We start from the raw sequence: 20508 nt of genomic DNA, 5'->3' as shown, positions 1-20508 counted from the left end.
CTGCAGACATTGTTTTTGTCGCTCAACTGTGTGAGAAGTTTCACACCATTACACTTCATTTACAATGATTTCTTTGGCTCGTAGCGACATGTTTGGTATCTTTCGCAGCACCAGAGGCCTGCAATCACGCCGCTGATATTAAAGGCACAATCCGTCATCTAAATGTAAACGAAAAGGTAAATAATAACTGTTTTAAAGCAAAGACTGAAAGTTTATCTTGAAGATATTAATGTTTTCTGATGCTGTTACATATTTGTCTACGACGGTCATCTTTGCAAAGGTCTGAGTCAAACAAACCCATACAGTATATTCAGTTTAGATCACTGAAAAATACTAACTGCTTTTTATTCATTATTTGAATCAAACTGTTATTTACATCGTCCAAAAAAAAACTGATTGGGCCTTTAATGAAACCCTTTTTGATATCGTAAATTGAACTAGTCCTTCAAGTCTATCTTAGTTCAGACTGTTTGTAAAGTGCTGAAATGATGCACTCACATGACGGAGGTAGAACTTTAAGTGTAAGTACATAATTGGTAAAAGGATAATCTCCTCATCTTAATACTGCAATAATAGTAACGTGAGTATATTAGAAATTTGGGTAATACTGCGACTGACTTCAGCTCCTTCTTAAGTTGCAGAGAGAAGCTCTGATTTGGATTCTATCAAGGTTTGCCCTGAGAGCATCTTGGCTGAAAAGGTGCAGCGGTGAAGGGGTCTTCCAGAGCCCGTCCCCCAATGGTCCAGGCGTGCAGAGGCCCCACAGCGACCGACCCTACGGCGGCCTGCTGCCCGATCCTGGAGACGACCCGGTGCACCGCCACCGGCTGCTGGAGCAGAGGCGTCTCTGTGTGCACACGAGGGGCCCGGACTCCAGGAGACTGGGGAGCGGGGGGAGATGATACCGGGACCAGGTGACGCTGTTTGATGGGTTGGATCTGCTGTGGACCAGACTTAAACATATGAGCGTTACTACAAACAGCTTTGGTGGATTCCTGCCTCTTTCCAAACGGTGCCTGGAGGAAAACATCAGATGCCTCAGCAGGTTTATGAGACGCAGGACAGGAGGAGCTGCTGAATGCCATCCTGCTTTCTTTTCCTGGCGTTTTAAAAGGGGCCAGCTGGAAAACATCTGAGGTGACTGGGCTGTTCGGGGGCTGGAAATGGGATACTTGGCTGTCAGGTATAAAATGCATGCTGGTGAAAGCAGCCGGTGTGGTATTGTGTCGTGTGCTCCTCTCGACTGAGGGCAGCATCTGTTTGTTATAGGCACTCGCGGCAGTCCTCTGCTGGATCCCCTGCCTTTGATTCTCCTCAGTGAACTGCACAGAAGCCGCAGTCCGAGCAGCTCGCAGCACTTTGCTGTTGAGCTCCCTCTGCACGTCTGTATGTGAAAAAGACGAGAGGACGGTCAGATAAAGCTTTGCTGAGCTCTGAAGCTATTGCATATTATAGAAAATATTATCTTTTGCTATATATAAATAGCAAGCATCATAGAAAGACATGATCAGGAATGTTTTTTCATTGTTCTCTATGCACTGATGCAGGAATAAACACAACAGCTAAGAACAAAGTCAACAAGCTGAAGAAATAAAGGTAAAGAACAGACAGGACTATTTTGTACTCAAGTATGTTGTAAAAACAAATATTAGCTCTATATTCAAGCCGATTTTCCACGGTGGTGGGCAGTAAAGTTGGATTCTATTGGTTACCTGAACAATCTTTCTCATAAAAACACCATGGAGCAAAACTGGTCAAAGGAAGTGAAAAAAGGTGAAAAAAATCATTGTAATATGGCAAAGGTGCAACATATTCCTGTGTTCTTTAAATGGTGTAAAAACAATGAAAAAACAAGCAAAAAACAAAAAAAAAACAATCCATAATGATAAATGTATGGAACACATGATCTTTGATATTACCTGCTGAATCTGGTTATTGGAGAGTTGTGGCCTCTCATGTACTGAACGGGACATTTTACAGTTGAAAAGTAAACCTGTCTCTCTGGTGGACAAACTGTCCAATAAGATGGCACAGGCAAATTTATCTGTCAGGTTCTAGAAATGATACGAACCCAGCGGGACTGATCATGACTCTGCTCTGTTTAGGCGAGTGAAAAATGAAAAAATAAAAATGGACTGACACTTTAATGGGGCGTGAAGTTGATGTTTGGTCTTACCTGAGTGGAATTAACCTGCTATTTGAGCAGAATAACAATTTGATTAGTGCATTACACAGTTGAACTGGTCCTATTATGTTACGCTACACATAAACAAATCATTTACTAGATAATTTAGGCCCTGCTCTCTCACCCAAAGAACTTCATGCAGATACTTTCGCATGCAAGTCTGACGACAAGCGTCGATTCAGCATCCTGGAACATTATCAGACTCATGATGGACAGTTTAGAGAAAAAAAGGATAAAAACTGAAGCAGCAGAACCAGATAGCTTCCATTACTCTTCCTTGTCAAAATCTGGTGCCTGCATTACCCACAATCCAAATTTTCGGTGTGTTATGCTAGTAGCGGCTAATGTAGCCTCGAGCTACAGCTACAGTCTTCAGCCCGACTTCATGAGAATTTACCAGGATTTGCACAAAAAAACTTTAAGTTTAGAATTTTAACTTGTCCACATGCAGCATATAGTTAAGTAGTTCCTCTACTACTACAAAAGGTGGAGTAGAAGAGTTTAATCATCAGACTAGGACGCTGACATTTTTTCTTTTACTGACAAACCTTGTGAACCAGTAACTCTGTGTAAATATCATGCACTTTGGTTGAGTTACATCAACCAGGATGCTGGACAGGAATGACAGAAGAAGACCTGACAATCAATACTCAACACATTGACATTCACATTTGTATTTTATTTGCCATCCCTTTATAATTCTTTAATTATCTCACAAAAATAGAAGGAGCACACGATACCACAGCTCTGACGCAGGTTTGGGCCATAAAGACAAGAGGCGTCTCAAAACACTCAACAGTATCAGATCATCGACATCTTCCATTTTTTTGGCAAAACAACAGAGAAAATGAGGGGCTTCTGTTTCACATCAAGGACTAATCTCACTACCCGCTCGGCTTTAACCGATTACAACAGCACACTGGCAGGCTACAGGGAGAAGAAGCTCGGGAGTTGCATAGGTTCAAACAGTAACTGCAAATGATTGAGTTGTTCAGAGGAAGGATCGTGAAGAGGATGATTAAAAACACATGAGCCTTCAGTTTCACATGGGAGACCGGTGCTTGGAAACGCGCCACTCCTTTGAGTTTTCCTTCGAAGATAAAAGGATGTCATTCAAAAAGAAGAAACACTCCCTGTTTTGGTGGTTAATTAATAAAATTGTGTTTTAAAACTGCTTAATTATCGCGAATTTCCTGACCTTTTATCATCAAAGGACATGTGATTAGGTCACTAACTGAGCTTTTGGCACTATTCTTAGATTCATTGAGATTCGAGGTGATTCATTTTGGACTGCTACCTTGAGTTCAGTCATTCAACAGGTATCTAATTAGCATGTTAATCCATTAAGATTTGTGCACTTTCTCAGCAGTGAACCACAGTACGGTGGCTCCGTTTATCACTGAAAATTCCTGTTGTGCTTCAATAACAAAAACAAAACAATGAGATGCTGATTATTTAAACTTATCACTGAATTCCTTTCCAGAAGTCGATCTCACAAGACATACTGTGCTATTAATGTTATTTGAAATCACTCTCTGACGTGACAAAAAGAATAAAAAGAGAGGTGGAGGCAGCCGTCCCACTGTGCGCGTGCAGAGGAGGCGAAAATAACTGTGTTTGATCCTACAGAAACATTTATATTGCTGACTGGAGCTGATTTTTCAAACCCTGGGCTGCTGACTTGACGCTGCCTGACAACCAACCCGCTGCTACGACAGCGTCTCCGGCAGATTAAACCTTTTCACGCTTCACAGAGCCCCTCACACATTACCCATCAGACAAGTTCTCTTAGCTGTAATATGGAGCGCAGACTTCCGGCGGCGGACAATGAGACTGGGGAGCAGTAAGCCAATACGTATCTGGCTCTCAGAGAGAGTGATGTAGCTCTGACTTCCTGAGAGAATTTAGGGTGGGGTGGGTCGGGGGGGGGGGGGGGGGGGCTGTGCTTTCAGAGGAGATTTTAATGACAACGCGACCGTTGCCATATTTGCAGCAAACAACAACACAAGTAGGCTACTGGAAAACACATCCAACAATTCTGACTCCACGCACACGCACACATACTTATCATAACACTGTGTATACCGACACACATGAACAGAACATTCAACAACACTGCCATGCTTTTCGATATGAATTCTGTGATCACCAAAACCGGTAAAGCGAAACAAAGCTTTACAAAGCACGAGTCCAGAAAAGGTTTCTAGTTTAGCGATGAAATGAAGCACGGCCGAGATTCAAGAGGCGAAGCTCCCGCTTTCCCGGAGAACTGTCCAAATGTTTCGAATAAAAATATAATCCTTCGTCAGTCCGTGTAAACAAACATATCACGAGGCTCGCGTTCTTTTCACAGAGGGGGAGGAGGTGGAATAAGACATGGGATTCAGCCTAATCTCCAGGTAGAACAAAGACTAGGATTATCATCTATACGTTTTAATGTACCGACAATAATTGAGATATCTATATTTAGATATAACCAAGAAAAAAAAAAACTTTCTCAACACACAATTCCACAAAGAGGAATGAAATATTTATATAGAGTATTCTTCAATATTATTCAGTGATTATGGTGTTAAGAATCATAGATATTTTTCATTATAGACTAATATTTATTTCTTACATTCATTCTCTAACACTCTATTCATATTAACATTTATTAACAGGAAAACAATGTCATTTTTCATTCATATATATATCTACATGTATAGATATATATATGAGAGCTCACAAGTAAAGCAATATGTTTTCCACGAGTAAAGCTTTATGACAATGACTTCGTATATACATGGGAAGAAGAACCAACTCTATGGTCTGGATAAGAGGCCGCATGGGTTGCAGATATCTATTTACATAAATCAGGAGTAAACAGATGAGAGGAATGCAGGAGGGCTTGCACAATGCGGAATGAGTGTTTGTGTTGACCTTAAAATAAAAAAAGCGTGAGTGAAAATCATGTTTAAAATGCCGTACTAGACTGCGACTGTTAGTGCCAAAAAATGACCTGAATAGGCATGAATGCTCTCTCTCTCTCCACAGCTATCCTACGATTTACTATTACTGTTGATTATTCAAATTATTTTCATGATTTCATGCGTTTTCTATTGATATGGCACGCTGCTAAAAACACTGTTAAATCGCCCTGATTTGTCATTTTAATTCCAAAACGACCTATTGCTTTGCCTCGAGGATAAAATGAAAAACAAGCTTCAAATGAGAGGTCCTCGTCTGAACGGCTCAGTGCGTCTGGATGTTCACTTTATACGGTCGGATTGTTTCGCTGTTACGTTTTGTAGTTTTTAGCTGAAACACAATCAGAGCTCCACCAGTCAGCAGTTGGCTTCGCAGATTATTTTATGGCACTTCACTGTTTAGTCTGATCTGGGAAACTTTTAGATCCCTACTCCTCGTCACAATAACTCCGCGTGGCGTTTGCAGGAGGTGTGGTTATGGCTGTTTTGTTTCCAGACTGTTGGATGTAACTTCTCAGTCTGATCTATAGCAGCTTTAAATGATTCTTCCTTCCAACAGCCCTGACAGAGGTAACATTTATGCTACTGTGCAAATCAGGCTACATGACGAAGTTTCCCTTTATAGAAGAAACAAACTGACCTCATTTGAACAAATGCTTGTTTAACTTCTCTGTGGTTTTACTTTATAATGTGCAAATAAATCTGGGGAGGAGAATTTTAAAAGGCAAACGACGACAAGTTCACTTGTGCACCATAATAACTACAACCACTAACTATGCCTATTGTACATTACAACAATGATTTTCTATTGTTTGCTATTAGACATAATGCAATATTGTTCAAACAAACGGGATAGCAATATTATATCCTGATTGACAGAAAGATGGAATGGTTCGTCTTTAGAAAGGATGGAGTTAGTGTACTGGCCACTCTTTAACCAATAGATGCGTGCTGTTTGGAGACTACAAGAAAGAGAAAATGTGAGTGAGAGGGTGAGAGATGAGAGGTGAAGAGAAGCCAGATATTGCAATCGATATGGCGGAGAGGGCAGGAATGAAGAAGCGCTGAAAGGCGAAGGCCGTTTCTACTGTAGGAACTAGAATGGAGATGACAGCCAGGGGGTGCAGGAAGCTAGCTATCACAACAGTGTTGATTGCCGTTATGCTATGCCAGTCTATAATCCAGTGTTACAGCTTCTACTGGGGTGGGGGGTTGGGGGGAGGGGAGCGCCTACAAGTCGATGAGCTGGTCCACCAGCAGCAGGGAGCGGGCCAAGCTGGGCAGGCTGGATTCAGAGCCGCCACTGTTACTGCGCGAGTGGCCTCCTGAAACTGGCCGGAGAAACAAGGGGGGGGGGACGAGACGAATACAGGCAAACAGGGGGGTTGGGGAGGGGGAGCAGAGGAGTCACAACAAGCAAACACAGCAGTCAAGGAGGGGGAGAGAGGTTGAGAAAGAGAGAGAGAAAAGAGAGGGCAGAGTTTACCCATTTACTTCTACTGCTTTTAAAACATTGGAAACTCTGAGGATGTGAAACGAGTGCAGGCACCTGATCCTGTTATCAGTGGGTTCAATTATTTCCTTAATTACTTAGAAAATCAGCATGCAACTGAGGGGAACCCAATAAGCAGCCAATCCCTGAGTCCAAGACCTCCCCGTGTGGCCCAGCCGTGCCTCCCTGTGGAGAATGTAGAGACTCACCTTGGGAGTTCTTTCGGCCTGTGACGGGAATAGGATCGAACTCGTCCTCGGTGCCGGCCTCTGCGCTGGCTTGCTGGGGCTCAAAGTCTGAGATCAGGAGAGACGAGTCTGCAGGGGGTTACAGAAAGGTGGGCTGCTGATGTAAAAAAAAAAGTTTTCAGAAAATCAGCACATTGGAGGCTCTCCAAAGCCTCTTTGATAAGATGATATGAGGAGACGTTGGTAGTACTGAACTTCAGCTGTGGAGCTTTCAATTTTTAGACACACAATACGGTTTTATTTTTACTTATTTATTTTTTATTATTCAACCCTTATTCATGTGAAACAGATGACATATTTACATCTCCTGTACACAGGAGAGGATAAACACAACAGTCTGTTGAGAAGTGACTCAAATGATTCTGCTGCCACCCAGTGGCTGAAAACTTCTGCTCGTTGGACAAAATATCAGTGACGTTACAAGATGGAACGCTGTGCAAATAAAACAGAGTGAGACGATCAGCTAATCCTCTGTGACATACATTCAAAAGAAACCAGTACAAAGACAACACTTGACGGGGTTGTCAGAGTTCTGTCAGTTCTCTCTCTACGTAAATGGAGAATGTATTTTCACACAGCCAATCAAATCTTTGCAACAAGCACTAAAATCACACTGAGCCAGACAGCAGCCAACAACCCGCAGCAGCTTTCCTGCTAAAGTCTCCTTATGTAACGTCCACACATGAACACAGGTTTAGCTTGATGAACGAGCCACCAAACAAACACTCAAACCCTAACCCTAACCCTCTGGGGAAAGCGCACTGCTGAAGTCAATTTGCAAGCTAGTGAGCTAACTAGCTGCTCAGCTGCAGCACACATTAAACATGCATGTATAAACAGAATTTTTGAATTTCAAAGTACAAAAATGGATACAAAATTGTGATTCCAGTCTTATTTCGCTGTACCTTTCCTTTTCTGATCTGAGAACAGGAGTAGGGAACCTTTTTCCATTAAGACATTAAAACATCCTTTGAGAGCCTTTCTCAGTGGTGCCCCCATGTATATATCGCACTAACCTCTGCATCGACTGAAACCACTTCTCTTTGGTGAGGTGTCTGATGTCAGATAGAAGAGTATTTGAAATGAGCAGCTCTCAGTAGCAGGTTGTTGCTTTGCAGCTTAATTATTTCATGTTCTAGGTTGACAAGCACATCAGCTGATTCCACATTTAACGTCATGGCAAATATGTTCTGTTCCTCTCTGTTTAAATGCCCTGAAAGCTCTCACAACATGCCTGAAGGCGTTTTCACATATATTCAGAAGTCTTGCAGAGCAGGAAAATGAACAGCGTTACCTCTTTCCAGTTGCACTAGCTTTAATTTCACTTCAGCTGGTTTCACAGCTTGAGGTTTAGCTCTGAGAGGTACTTGGTGATGTCCACCATGAGGGCCAAAGCACACAGACACTTGCTATCGGCGAGTTTCCAGGTTTTCTCTTCATGTCCAGACAAGCTGACACTGTCCGCTCGCAGCTCCACAGCAGCAACACAAATTCACAAATTCTCCTAAATTAGGTTTCACCTCCTTAGCTATTAGCTTGCTCACCACAAAACCTGCCTGAATAACAGGCCTTGTCTTGTGAAAGCTACTTGTTGGCCGCCCAATCTCCAGCAAAGAGCATTAACTTTATCCAGCCATATTTGTCCATGTCGCCGCTCCAAGGTAGCATGTTTGTAGCTGTAATGATGCTCGAGAAAAGCCTTTCCAATCACTGCAACAGCGTCCCCACAAACTAACTTAGACACACTTCTGTGACTAATTAAAAGGCACTGTGCATGCAGAGGATTCTTCCAGCTTACCTGCTTTAGGCTGTGCGGAGTCTCCAGACAACAGACTGAAATCATCCAAAGCAGAGGCAGCGGAGGTGGGAGCTGAAGACACAGAGGAGGTGGCACTGCTCGCTGCAGGAGGGGCGGACGGACCGGAGATCAGAGAGCAGCCCAGCAGAGAGTCCTCTGCAGTGAGAGGGTCTGGGACAGGTCAGGAGAAGCCAAAGGTGGAGAGAAAAGAGGGTTAAGCTTAGTTATGGCTCAAGGACAACGAGGAAAAGGACACGTTGAGCTGCACACGCGGCACAAAAGCGTCAGCTTCTTTTGTTTTCGGTCAGATCTTTTACTGCTACACACACACCTTTTGCAGACTCTTCCACAGAGCCACCGAAGGGATCAGACAATGACAAGAGGTCAGGAAGCATGAGTGAAGACGTGTCCGGAGATTTGAGTCCTTCAATCAGCTTCTCTGAAGGCCAGTGAAGAATTAGAGACGTTAAAGGAGACATGCACGAGCAAAGTGCGACAACAGTATTAGCAGCAGCAACCACAGCTATGAAAAATACCACACAAGGGAGTATTTGTGTGTACAGAGGGAGATATTTACCTGGAGCATCTGACAGGTCAAGGGTACCGAAAGGATCAGGGACAATCAGCAGTGAGGCTCCTGAATCCACGTCAACAATGGCTGCTGGTTTGTCAGCTGGGAAACAGAAGAAGTGTTTGATAGAAAAGATTTATTATTCATTACGAAGAGTGAAAATAAGCCTAAAAATACATTATGGGAGGAGGCAGGTTTTTAGTTGGTGTGACAACTACAAAACAAATGGTTGTTTAGGCCAATTACAACTCTTAATCAAGTCACATGTGTATTCGTTATCTGTGGCTGCTGACTTCTGAATTCTTAAATTCATTGAGTGCATTTAAATCAAACCAAATGAGGAAAATTCACTTGCATGTTTTTAGACCATGTGTGACTCGGCAGTTTTTCCTCACACAGAATATGAGCAAATCAATGCTTACACAAAAACGAAACAGTGGCTGCATTTTCTGGGCGCTGCAGCAGCACAGCCAGAACTCTTTACATTAACATCATGAGAGTAACGTCAAATCTTTCATTTAGGCCTAACCCTTTGTTTTATTTACGTGATGCACAGAGGCAGCTTTTGCTTTCAAGGGCTTCTTGAAGCTATCGGATTAATGGATCTGGTGCATTAAGACACTTACCTCTTGGTTTGATATTACACTACAGACTACAATGCATTATGTGGCATCAGTGCAGTATTTTTAATCATAAAGATGTTTTTACTGTAAATCTCAGTCTGAGCTACCTTGCCAAAGAAGTGAGTTAGTACTTGTGTTAGCTTTGTTTTGACTAATGGTCAATGTGAGTTTGTGATCATGTCACTAAAGGGTCTGTGGAGCTTCACAGGTATAAAATCATGCAGACGAGAGAAAAGAAGAAAAACATGGAGTCTGAAGGGACAAGTGCGACATACCAGTTTCTGGGGGTGTATCATCCGCAGTTGAGGCCTGCAGGCCTGGTATCAACTCCTCAGAGGACGTCGGCTCAAGTTTTGAAGGTGTTTCTAGAAAAAACAAACTCAGTTAAAAACAGTTTATCGCATACTGAAAATACTGCACACACACACGTACACACAAACTTTACCAGCAGGCTGTTTGTCCTCGGTTTTGAATTCATCTACTGTGAGGTTGGAGAAGTTGTCATCGTCAAACGGGTTCCACGCGGGCTGAGTGGGAGTGTCGGTGGCACCGCCAGGCGCAGGAACAGCGGCTCCAGCTTTGTTTTGGTCCTGTCCTGCATCGCCAACACCGAGCTGAACGGGCTGGCCGGTGCTTGGTTGAGATGTAAGTGCTCTATAGGTTAAAAAATACACAAAGTATGACAAATAAAACAAACTAGACTTAAATTTGAACTATTCTTCGGGTTTGTTCCAGTACACGTGGCGCTTACTGGCTGAGGGCAGCGTCTCCATTAGCTCCCTGTGGCTGCTGTGAGGAGTCACTCAGTGGGGCTCCAGCAGCACCGCTCGCTGTGGCGTCACTCGGTATGCGTTGGTGGCCTCGTTCTTCGGTTGTCTTTGGAGAAGCAGGTGGAGTCTGATCAAAAGGCACATGGAGTGGAAATGAAACCACAGAAGATCAAGACATATTTTATGCAAGATTTCATGAGACACAGAGTCTCACAAACAAATGTGTTTACAAATGTGTCGACAAGCCATGCTATTAAGTTTTCATATCACTCACAGTTGCAGTTTTAGTGGCAGAAAGTGTCACAGTGAAGGAGCAACATGATACAACATGATGAAGCAGGCATAGTAAATATTTTGACATTATCTTTTTCTTTCATTCATCAGGAAAAATGGGAACATTAGATGGAAGAAGAGAACACCAGGCCATGCCAGCATATGGTCGAATAAGACGGAAGGAAGAGTCATTAATTCTGACACTGATGGTGATGTGAGCAGAAGGCCACTCACTGTCTCAGCTGCTTTCTGGCTGATCTCAGTAAGGGCGGGCTGAGCCTGGGCAGCTGATGGTTGACTTATCTGCTGCTGCTGAAGAGGTACAGGCGGCTGACCAGACGCCGGTTTGCTGGGTGAAGGCTGAGCCGCTGGCTGCTGAGCCTGGCTAGCCTGCTTGCGTCGAGACGGGCGTTGAGGTGGGGCCGGGCTCGATGGAGTCTGGGCAGCCTGCTGGGAGGCGGCGCCGGCTGCGGAGGGAGGCGTGGTCTGTTGCTGAACTATCGGCTGTGCTTGTGGTTGCACATCAGTCTTGGTCACTGGTGACACAACTGCTGCTGTAGCTGTAGTCTCTGCTCCTGCAGCTGCGGCTGGCTGCACCGGCTGTCACACAAACATTACATTTGCATCTTTAGTGACTTAGTGCGCCGCGTCCCAAAACAAGTGTGAATTTTTGGTGAAATGGGTGTCATGCTGACACAAATGGTTAGTCAGTGTAATTTGTCAGTGTGTACCTGCTTCTGTGGAGCTGCAGCCTGACTTGAATTGCTTTGTGATTGGATGAGTGGCAGAACTGATGTCTGTGCCTTCTGTGACTGCAGAGCTGCAGCTGGCTGAGAGAGGTCCAAGCTGACTCCTGTGGGAGGTTGAAAAGAGCACAGATTACACATTACTCAACAGCGCGGAAACAGTTTGAATCTTTATACTTACACAAATGAAACAAAATGTACATATCAAGTAACACAAATAGGTCTAACAGAACATTTGAGATAATATTCATCTTGCAGATATTCTAGAAAAGGATTATATAATCAGTTAAATTTGGATTAAAGACATCAAAGTGATTTGTAACAGGTACAACAGGGATATCAACAGAAGAAGTGTTTCACAATGCAGAGACAATTATTACATAAGCACTTTGGACCTGGGGTTAGCTTGCTGTAATTTGCATGAGTCCTAACCTGCATACATGATCTGTTCCTGTTGAGAATTGCAACATCCAAGGTGTGCACAAAGGATTAGAGGGATTCCTGTCTTTACACACATCTTTTTTCAAAAGCTCAGTTTCTTTTCCCTGTGATGAAGAGGAGAAATAAGAACTCAGTGCTGTACGTACCCACAGGCTGAGCTGCACCACCAGGGAGATTAGCCCGCTTTCGAGGGGTGAGAGCAGCAGGCTGGATGGGTAGGATGCCAGCCGCAGGCTGGGTATGGGCTGCTTTGGGCCTCTGGCGAGGGGTGATGGAGGTTTCAGTGGTGGGAATTGGATCTGTCAGTCTGGCAACAAAAGGAGCACGTTGGCCTTCTTGTTAATCATGGCAAATAGTTTTAACATAATGACTTAATGAGCATCAGAATTCTGAGTGCACCTAATAACGTCCACAAAATGTAGTGTTACTACAGCTTTAATGGAAACACAGTGTAAGCAGGTCATGCTTGCCTGGGCTTAGCCTGGCTCTTCTTTGCTGCAGCAGCCTCACTCGCTTTGATTGGCTCAGGAAGTTTCGAAGGAATTGGAGAGTTCTGGATTACGGAAAAAAAAGGAGAATCGTTGAGGAAATCTTGAATTTCCACAAGACAGCAGCATCAGTGACAATGGTACAAAGGAAAAATTTTGTGACTCCTGCAGTTGACAGTAATAATGAAGAAAATCATCGGCCCAATAAGCTTTTCTACTATATGCAACTAATGAATTAGTGCAGCACTCCCACATCCTGAGAACTGTAAAATAACCTACAACAGATTCCACTGAATACAATGTGGAAATCAATTCTTGATGAGCGAAAGCCAAGCAAATATTTCAGCTGACATCGGTGCTGAGAGAGACTGACCTTCACATTCTGAACAGGGCAGGTCCGCTGAGCTAGTTTAAAAGCAAAGTAGGACACCTGGTAGATATCTGGTCTTTTGTCTGGGTCTGGCTCCAGCATGTACCCTGAAAAAACACCACGAAGAAACAAGAGAATGAGACTCAAACGCTGGAGAGCTACGAAAACGAGATATAATAAATGTGTAAGAAGGACTAACGAATGAGGCAGTGAAGATCATAAGAGTAGCGGGAGTTATCTGGAATGGTGAAACTGCCATCACAGATGGCCACCTGGCTTTCACCAAAGGGCAGAGTGAAGAAGCACAACTTGTACAGCAAACAGCCCAGCGCCTGGAGAAGAAAACCACATGCACACCCCGCCACACCAACCACAGGCCGAGGAGGAGAGGAGACAAGACGAGATTCATCAAGAATAACAACAGCACACAGGAAGTCACACAGCAAATGCTTTCCCCTCTAAATACCAGCTGGTTTACTGTTAAAAACGACATATTCAGACACTTCAGAGAAGCAGAGTTTGGACTTTTGAGCTGTGAGAATACAGCTTTCAACTTTTCCTATTAAAGAACTAATCACTAAAAATCATTCATCTGCTATTTAAGCCTACAGGTTTAATATATTTTTCCTCTTGGAGACCTGCTTTATTAACCGCAGGCCATTATGTCAACCTATGTTTTACACCAATGTAAGTTACAGGGTTTAAGTCATATACATATTAATACAGCTTGTGCTACATTCATGCATCCCTGTCATGAAGTCTGTCCTCTTCACTCACCCAGATATCTGCTTTTGTGGTGATAATCTTGTTGTTGTAGAGGTTCACCATCTCAGGAGCGCGATATGATAGAGTGGTGTACCTGAAAGGAAACAAGAAGAAACTAAAAAGCGCAGAAGAGGCCAAATCTATCTGTTTTCAATGTGGCAATAAAATGAAACAAATATCGCCGAAGCAGATGAAAAGAGGCACAGACTTTTTGATCTCTTCCTCCACGGCGGCCACTCCTTCAGTCTGTGGGCTCTGGAACTTGTTAGTGGCGCTGCCGAAGTCACACAGCACATAATGACCCTTGTCATGCAGGAGAATGTTCTCTACCTGAAGATATACAAGAGATGAGACGCCACAACATGGGGTTACACATGAAAGGACCCAATATGGACCTTAATGCCACATTTCCACTAGCGTGGCTCGACTCGACTCTACTCTACCCGGTTGTTTTGTGTTTCCATTAGGGATAGTACCTGGTACCCGATACTATTTTTAGTACCTGCTCTGGCGAGGTTCCAAGCGAGTAGAAGCGATACTATATGTGTGACGTCAACAGCCTGTCGGCCACTGATTGGCCGGAGAGTGTCGTCACTGGTCTGCGACGTCCAACACCGGAAAAACAATCCCACCCCCTCCATTGTAATGCTGGGCAACAGCAACCGCTGACTTTATTCTTTATTCTCACTCGAGGGAAATGGCTGCTCATAAAATATCACCGTGGTCCGTGGTGTGTGACAAAAAGCCACAAACCGGGCAGCAAATACAACATCGCCTCGATGTCCTCCATTGTTTGTCGGCTCTGTTTGCGTCACGTACAAATTGACGTCATGGCAGTTTCGCGCAGCCGTGGTATGACGACCCCGCCTACGTTGAGGAGGTACTATGAAGTACTCAATTGTAATGGAAACTCAACCAAACCAAGCAGAGTAGAGTAGAACTGAGTCGAGTAGAGCTGGAACTGTGTAATGGAAATGCGCCATAAGTGTCCTCCTTAAGGAGGTGGTGCAGAAATTGACCCATTCTGACGAGAAAAACCCCTCCTGCGACATGAGCACTTGAATGATGAATGCAAAAATCAAAACGAGGTCAACTTCACACTATGACACACACACACATACACACACACACACTCTCATATCATTTTCAGGTTTTTATGCAAATCAAGAAATCTGCACTGCAATAAAAAGTCATGTTTCCACATGGAGCGAATCTACTGAGTGACAGCAACTTAAAATTGATGCGACAACCACACTGCAGTCGACTGGGCTCCGCAGAAATGGAAGCATTTGAAGTATTTTGACAACTGACAATCTCCTCTCCTATTAGAGCTTTCCATAATTACGCACAGCTTCAACTCACACAAATATATCAATCACGACTCTTCAAAGAGACGCCCTGCAGCGCGGTGATCTACAGTAGGTGTTTCCCCTCCGTTAAACACATAACGGCTGCCTGTCCCATCCCACGTACTGCGGAGCAGAGCCTCATGCAGAACACAAGTGGCAAAATGTGGCACCTTAAGGTCTCTGTGGATGATGGGTGTCTTGCGCTGGTGCAGGCGAGAAACAGCATCACAGGTGTCACAGAAGATCTGCAGCACCTCAGCCTCGGTGAAGCCGGTCTGCAGCCTCTGGTTCATCAAATTGACAACCTGCCCACCTGCAAAATAATGTCCCGTTATCCAGCGGCACATGACTGATTTGCAGCTTTTCACAGCCTGTTTCCCTTTCAGCACTCACCCTTGCAGTAGTCCATTAGTATGAGAACCTCCCATACATCCCTCGATCCCATAGCTGTAATACTGGAGTCCAGATAGCCAACAATATTCTTGTGACCGACAAGGTCTTTCTGCGCGAACACAAACACACATTCAAGAGCATTAACAAAACACTGTGCACAAAAAACACATGCAAGTGTGCACACACTATGTGATGGTGTAAGGAGTGGCTGGAGGTCTTTCACAGTGACTTGATTTTCTACTGTGAAATGGAAAAGATGCCACTGAAGTGACACCGAGGGAAGATGGAACAGGAAGGAAAATATTCCCATATTTTGCTGCAATGAATTTTAATGCCATAATCCTTTCATTCAATCTGGTCAGTGCTTTGCCATGCAGTGTGAGGCCACCGCCTGCAGGGGGAGCTGCAACGGAGCGCTGACATCAGTAACCTGTTAGGTAATAAAAAATGCAGCTGAGGTGAAGCACTGTCTGTCTGCATATGAGTGTGTGCATGTGTGTGTGTGTGTGTGTGTGTGTGTGTGTGTGTGTGTGAGAGAGAGAGAGAGAGCGAGAGAGGTAAAGAAAACACGTCATATGGTGATTGAAGAATGACAGCAGACGTCATCTTTGAAGCAAATGTCAGGGTCTGTTGGTGTTGATTAAAACAAAACTAGGCCTGTAGTTCCGCTGACTGTTTACAATCAGCCACTTTTTTGTAATTTGCCCATCCGCAGCTTCCTTCCTTCCTTCCTTCCTGAGTGTTCCTTCAGACATAATGAAACAAATACTGTGTGTGAACTCTATGAATGTCATCCAGCTACAGAAAAATGGCTTAAAACTAAGACACAACTTGTGGTTAGTGTCTATTTAACACTTAGTAAATCCAAGTTCCACTCTGATTTTTACCAGATAAGAGGTTGGACAACCCCTTTTTACCAGGATTACATGCATTAAATTTCTAGCAAGGAGACGTTCGGCTTCGTGTTGTGTTATATAAGCAAATGCTGAAAAAAATAACATCCCATCAAGAACTAGATAGTCCTTTAAAAACTGATGTTCATACAAATAATCCCTTCAACTCATTCTACAAGACATCCCAGGAGGAGAGCAGGATATGTAAGACAATACTATGAAAACAAAAACAAAGCGCACCAAGAACCAGATGAATAAATACAGCTCAACCATCCGGAGAACCCTGCTGCAGGCTGCGCACGTCCTGAATTTAGCGCTCGGTCTTCTCTATTCTGGACAGACCAGAGAACTTGCATTTGTGGATTTCTTGGAAATTTACAGGCACAATTACGCATTTCAAAAGACATTTGTTTTGTAGTCGCCTGTGCGTGTGGTTTTAACTCCCCCAGAAAGTCTCACAAGCTCAGCGTGAGAACAAGCGGGAGAAACATTCAGTCTCAGCAACTCACCATTATTTGAATCTCGCACTTGCACACCTGCAGATCATGCTCATTGTTGACATACATCCTCTTCAGGGCACAACGCACCCCTTGATTTGTTCGCACAAGGAACACAATTGCAAAGCCACCTGCGGGATTGAGAAGGAGACCAAATAAAACCGTCAGTTCTCAGGGATGACCAAAATCTTGACAGTGATACATGCACATTTGTAAAAAAAGGTTTTCTGAAAACAAGTTTTCTGCATCTGGATTTTGAACATTTAGCTGACCTGCATATTTTTGCACCCCATCCCTTAAACAACTGTTGCAATTTGTGTTCATGCAGCCTTACATTGGTACTGATGATCAGGACCAAATGGTGCAGCCTTATAGCGTTATGTATTAGTCATGCCATTGCCGCAGGGTTTCCATAGAGGCCTACATTGAGGCCTAACCATCTGGTACAGCTCAGAACACAAATTCACTTTGTCGAGTTTAGTTGTGACAGAGTCATCAATTTCAGGCAGGCATTGCGGCTCACACTGCGTCCCCAACTTGGCACGTGTGAAATGTTATTGCATGGCACTCTGGCACTATGAATTCACCAGAGATAGCTCTGGACACAGTTACAGGTGAGGCTGAGGGCTGTCCATGTGCAGTAAGTGCAGACATTCGGATTGGTTGTACAACGCTGTCTTCTTTTATTATTCTCTTATACTGTACTTGCATTAGCATGTATGCAGTCTGCACAAACAGCACCAGGTACTGTTGGCTCACATGATGAACTGTTCAACTTATTCGATGCAGAAGTAGAGGTGTCTACTTCTGCATCAGTGTTTCGTCTTAGAGAGTGTCCACCTCTGCGTCTATACAGAAATGCAACAACCATGTGCATCCTGCAGCTTGTCCTGAGCACTAAACCTTCATTCCTTCACTTCTAGAGCTGTTTGAGGAGTTTTATAAGAAAACAAATCAAAATTCTCTCATTCCCGCTTCTTCAATGGGAATACTTTTTGGTTTCTTCACTCCACAAAAACAAGGACATCATCTTGGGCCTTTGGGACACACTGATGGACATTCTTCACCATTTTCTGACATTTCATCGAACAAACAGCTAAAAGAATCGACAGATTGATCGACAAAGAAAATAATCAGTTGCAGCCTCATTCATTTTAATTCAAATAACTGCCGTGACTGTGCCACACCAGGTATGTGTCCATCTCCTTGAATCACACTTCTGAATCATGCAACAGCGAACGGGACACTGTTGTGTTAGTCAGAGTACAGCTGAGAGGAAGCAGCAGGCCTCTAGTTTGCATTTATGTATCCAAGATACACAGATGCACAGCTCCATCATTCCTGTGGGGATGGCATAAGGTTACGGCCCTGTTTTGTCACGTGACTGAGGTCTTGAGCATGCAGAGCAAACACATAAATATGCTTCAACAGCGTGTATGCACACAAAAAGGAGACAGGAGGCAAATCGCATCATCTGGCCTGTGCAAGCCCTTTCTCACCTTCAGCTATGATCTCCTCCACAGTGACTTGGTGCCGGCCGACAGTGAAGGCTCTGCCAATGAAATTTCCGCCTGCATGACTGGACCCAGAGCTGCCACCACCTCCTCCAGAACCAGGCCCGGAGCTCACCAACTCCCGGCGAGAATCAAAGAACTTCCTCATGTTGTCGAAGCGACAGGAGGAGTATTTGCGGCTTTAATCACGCCGACTTGTTTCCTCAGTTTTTGCACTGACAGATAATGCAGGTCGGACTGTAAACCTAACGAGCCCGACGCTTCAAGCAAGTCTATCTGCAGCCTCGAAACATGCAGTGATGCCTTTTGCCACTTATGATGATGTTGAGACAACCCAGATTTTTGGTGGCAAAATTCCCATTTGCTTGGCAACACAAGCCAGTTGGTGATAGCTAGAGCGGTTGCGACTAGCCGTTATGTAAGTGAATTACACCACCCAGGAGGCTAAAGCATCTCCGGAGAAAGTATTCCGTTAGCTATCCATCCAGCTGTTCATGGTCGGCTGCTGCTGCTGATAACATTAGGTCCTTCTCCATCTCGTCCAGCCATTACCGAGCTAGCTAAGTGCTAGCTGCTTACGCGCTATGACATTTCGTGTAAGGTTATCCAGGTTATCCTCTGAAGATAACGTCTTCGAGAGCGATGTATCCGACGTGTAACTTGTGTGATAGCGTTGCCCGAGAAAATCTTTCCATCCTAAGTCAAGTGAAGCGGACCGTTTGATGGCACATAGCTGCCCGACTGGCTATTTAATTGCTTCCATTTACGATTAAACTATGATTTTTGGTAAGCTAACGCATTAGCGCGACGCAGCCTCCCATCAACACAAACAAGCGCCGAGTCGACAGGAAACTACTGCCTCCGTCCGCTGCAACTGTAGCTGCGAATGACAAACCACGGAATCTGACATCTACCAAAACATGAGGCTGAGGTCTCAACCCAGCAGCCTAATCTCTGCAACCACAGCAATCTTTGGCTGCCAGCGATATCGCAACATCCTAGCTGTTGCTGTTGACGCACGGATAGAATTCTGGGTATTGTAGTTCAGAGCGCAGCTGCAGCCTCCCCTCCCCCTCGTCGATGTGGTCATAAGCCGCGTTCAAGTCATATTGCTCAGCTCGTACACGAGCAGCGGGGCAATGAGTTCACGTCAGTCCGATTTTTTTTTCGGACATATCGTTTATGTGACAGCTGCAGATAAGTATAATCATGGCTCTTAACTTGCTACAACTTTAAAGTGAAACCACTACAGTGAACCACTGAAATGGGTTATTCTCCAAAATGATTCCCTTTTGGTATTTGGAGTATATTTTGATGCTAATACTTTTGTATTTTTACTCAAGTAAATTTAGAATTCAGGACGATCAAGTGTATTTCTATACTGAACTATTGCTGCTTTTACTTACTTTTTAGGATGGGATGCACCATCAGTGATGTAACCTATACTTCCTCTGCCATTGCTGGTTTCACTTTTTCTCTACAATTGTGTAACACAAATATCTATTTTGGTCTATTTATATGGTTTGACTACCAGTATTGGAGCAGATATTTAGATTATTTAAACTGCTAATACCATACTTTGAAAATGCTTGGAAAGTTCTGCATTGAAATTGTTAAAAAACAAAAAACAAAAAGAAAGAAAGAAAGAAAGAAAGAAAGAAAGAAAGAAAGAAAGTGTAATCAGGAAATTTACTTAAAGTATGAAAATTAAAAGTAGTCAGAGCAGAAAAATGCAAAGCTCCAAGCAACACCTCCACAGTGCATGTTTTGTCCAACCAATTATGCAAAATTCAAAATGATTAAAATGTCATTAATATAATTTAAATAATTGATAATTAAAAGCATCAAATCCTCACTTTTGTGAAGCTTGAAACATTGGGAACATAGAATATTTTCACATGAAAAATGTTTTTAAGGATGATCAAAATAGTTGCCAATTTTCCTATTAGCTGATTCATGAATCATGAATCATTTTTTATATGCTCTTCTATGTTTAGACTGCAAAATCTCGATTTTGGAAACTAAATCAGCCAAGTAAACATTGCTAACTGTGATGCAAGCAGGAACTCCATTCCTGGTCAACTTTCTGCGACGTTCCGTGAAGGCAGCATTAACTCGCGCGC

General features: G+C 43.7%; 1 protein-coding gene across 2 annotated transcripts; it reads right to left on the bottom strand.

Annotated features, from left to right (window-relative positions):
• Window positions 1-389: 389 nt before the first annotated feature.
• Window positions 390-19424, bottom strand: LOC139348486 (AP2-associated protein kinase 1-like). Of its 2 annotated transcripts, none has more exons than XM_070988658.1 (20): window positions 18371-19395; window positions 16884-17002; window positions 15482-15590; window positions 15259-15401; window positions 13948-14069; window positions 13752-13833; window positions 13174-13306; window positions 12978-13081; window positions 12587-12669; window positions 12263-12423; window positions 11661-11782; window positions 11164-11529; window positions 10638-10783; window positions 10332-10540; window positions 10162-10251; window positions 9270-9365; window positions 9024-9131; window positions 8693-8863; window positions 6856-6963; window positions 390-1384 (listed from the first exon to the last, which is right to left on the bottom strand). In XM_070988658.1, exons 1-20 carry the CDS (start codon window positions 18531-18533, stop codon window positions 666-668), a joined length of 3354 nt encoding a protein of 1117 aa, XP_070844759.1. In that variant the 5' UTR covers window positions 18534-19395; the 3' UTR covers window positions 390-665. The 2 variants fall into 2 exon arrangements, with proteins under 2 accessions (XP_070844759.1, XP_070844758.1); XM_070988657.1 differs by lacking the exon at window positions 390-1384 and adding an exon at window positions 2844-6485 and having other exon boundaries at window positions 18371-19424.
• Between the last annotated feature and the right edge of the window lie 1084 nt (window positions 19425-20508).

Source organism: Chaetodon trifascialis, chromosome 20 (assembly GCF_039877785.1).
Source record: "Chaetodon trifascialis isolate fChaTrf1 chromosome 20, fChaTrf1.hap1, whole genome shotgun sequence".
Classification (NCBI taxonomy): Eukaryota; Metazoa; Chordata; class Actinopteri; order Chaetodontiformes; family Chaetodontidae; genus Chaetodon; species Chaetodon trifascialis.
This window is presented reverse-complemented; position numbering and strand designations above follow the sequence as displayed.

Coding starts and splice junctions, on each gene's coding strand:
- LOC139348486 (XM_070988658.1), bottom strand. CDS start 18,533: ATGAGGAAGTTCTTTGATTCTCGCCGGGAGTTGGTGAGCTCCGGGCCT. Junction 17,003..18,370: donor GGAGGAGATCATAGCTGAAG/GTGAGAAAGGGC, acceptor TCAATCCCGCAG/GTGGCTTTGCAATTGTGTTC. Junction 15,402..15,481: donor ACTAATGGACTACTGCAAGG/GTGAGTGCTGAA, acceptor ATTATTTTGCAG/GTGGGCAGGTTGTCAATTTG.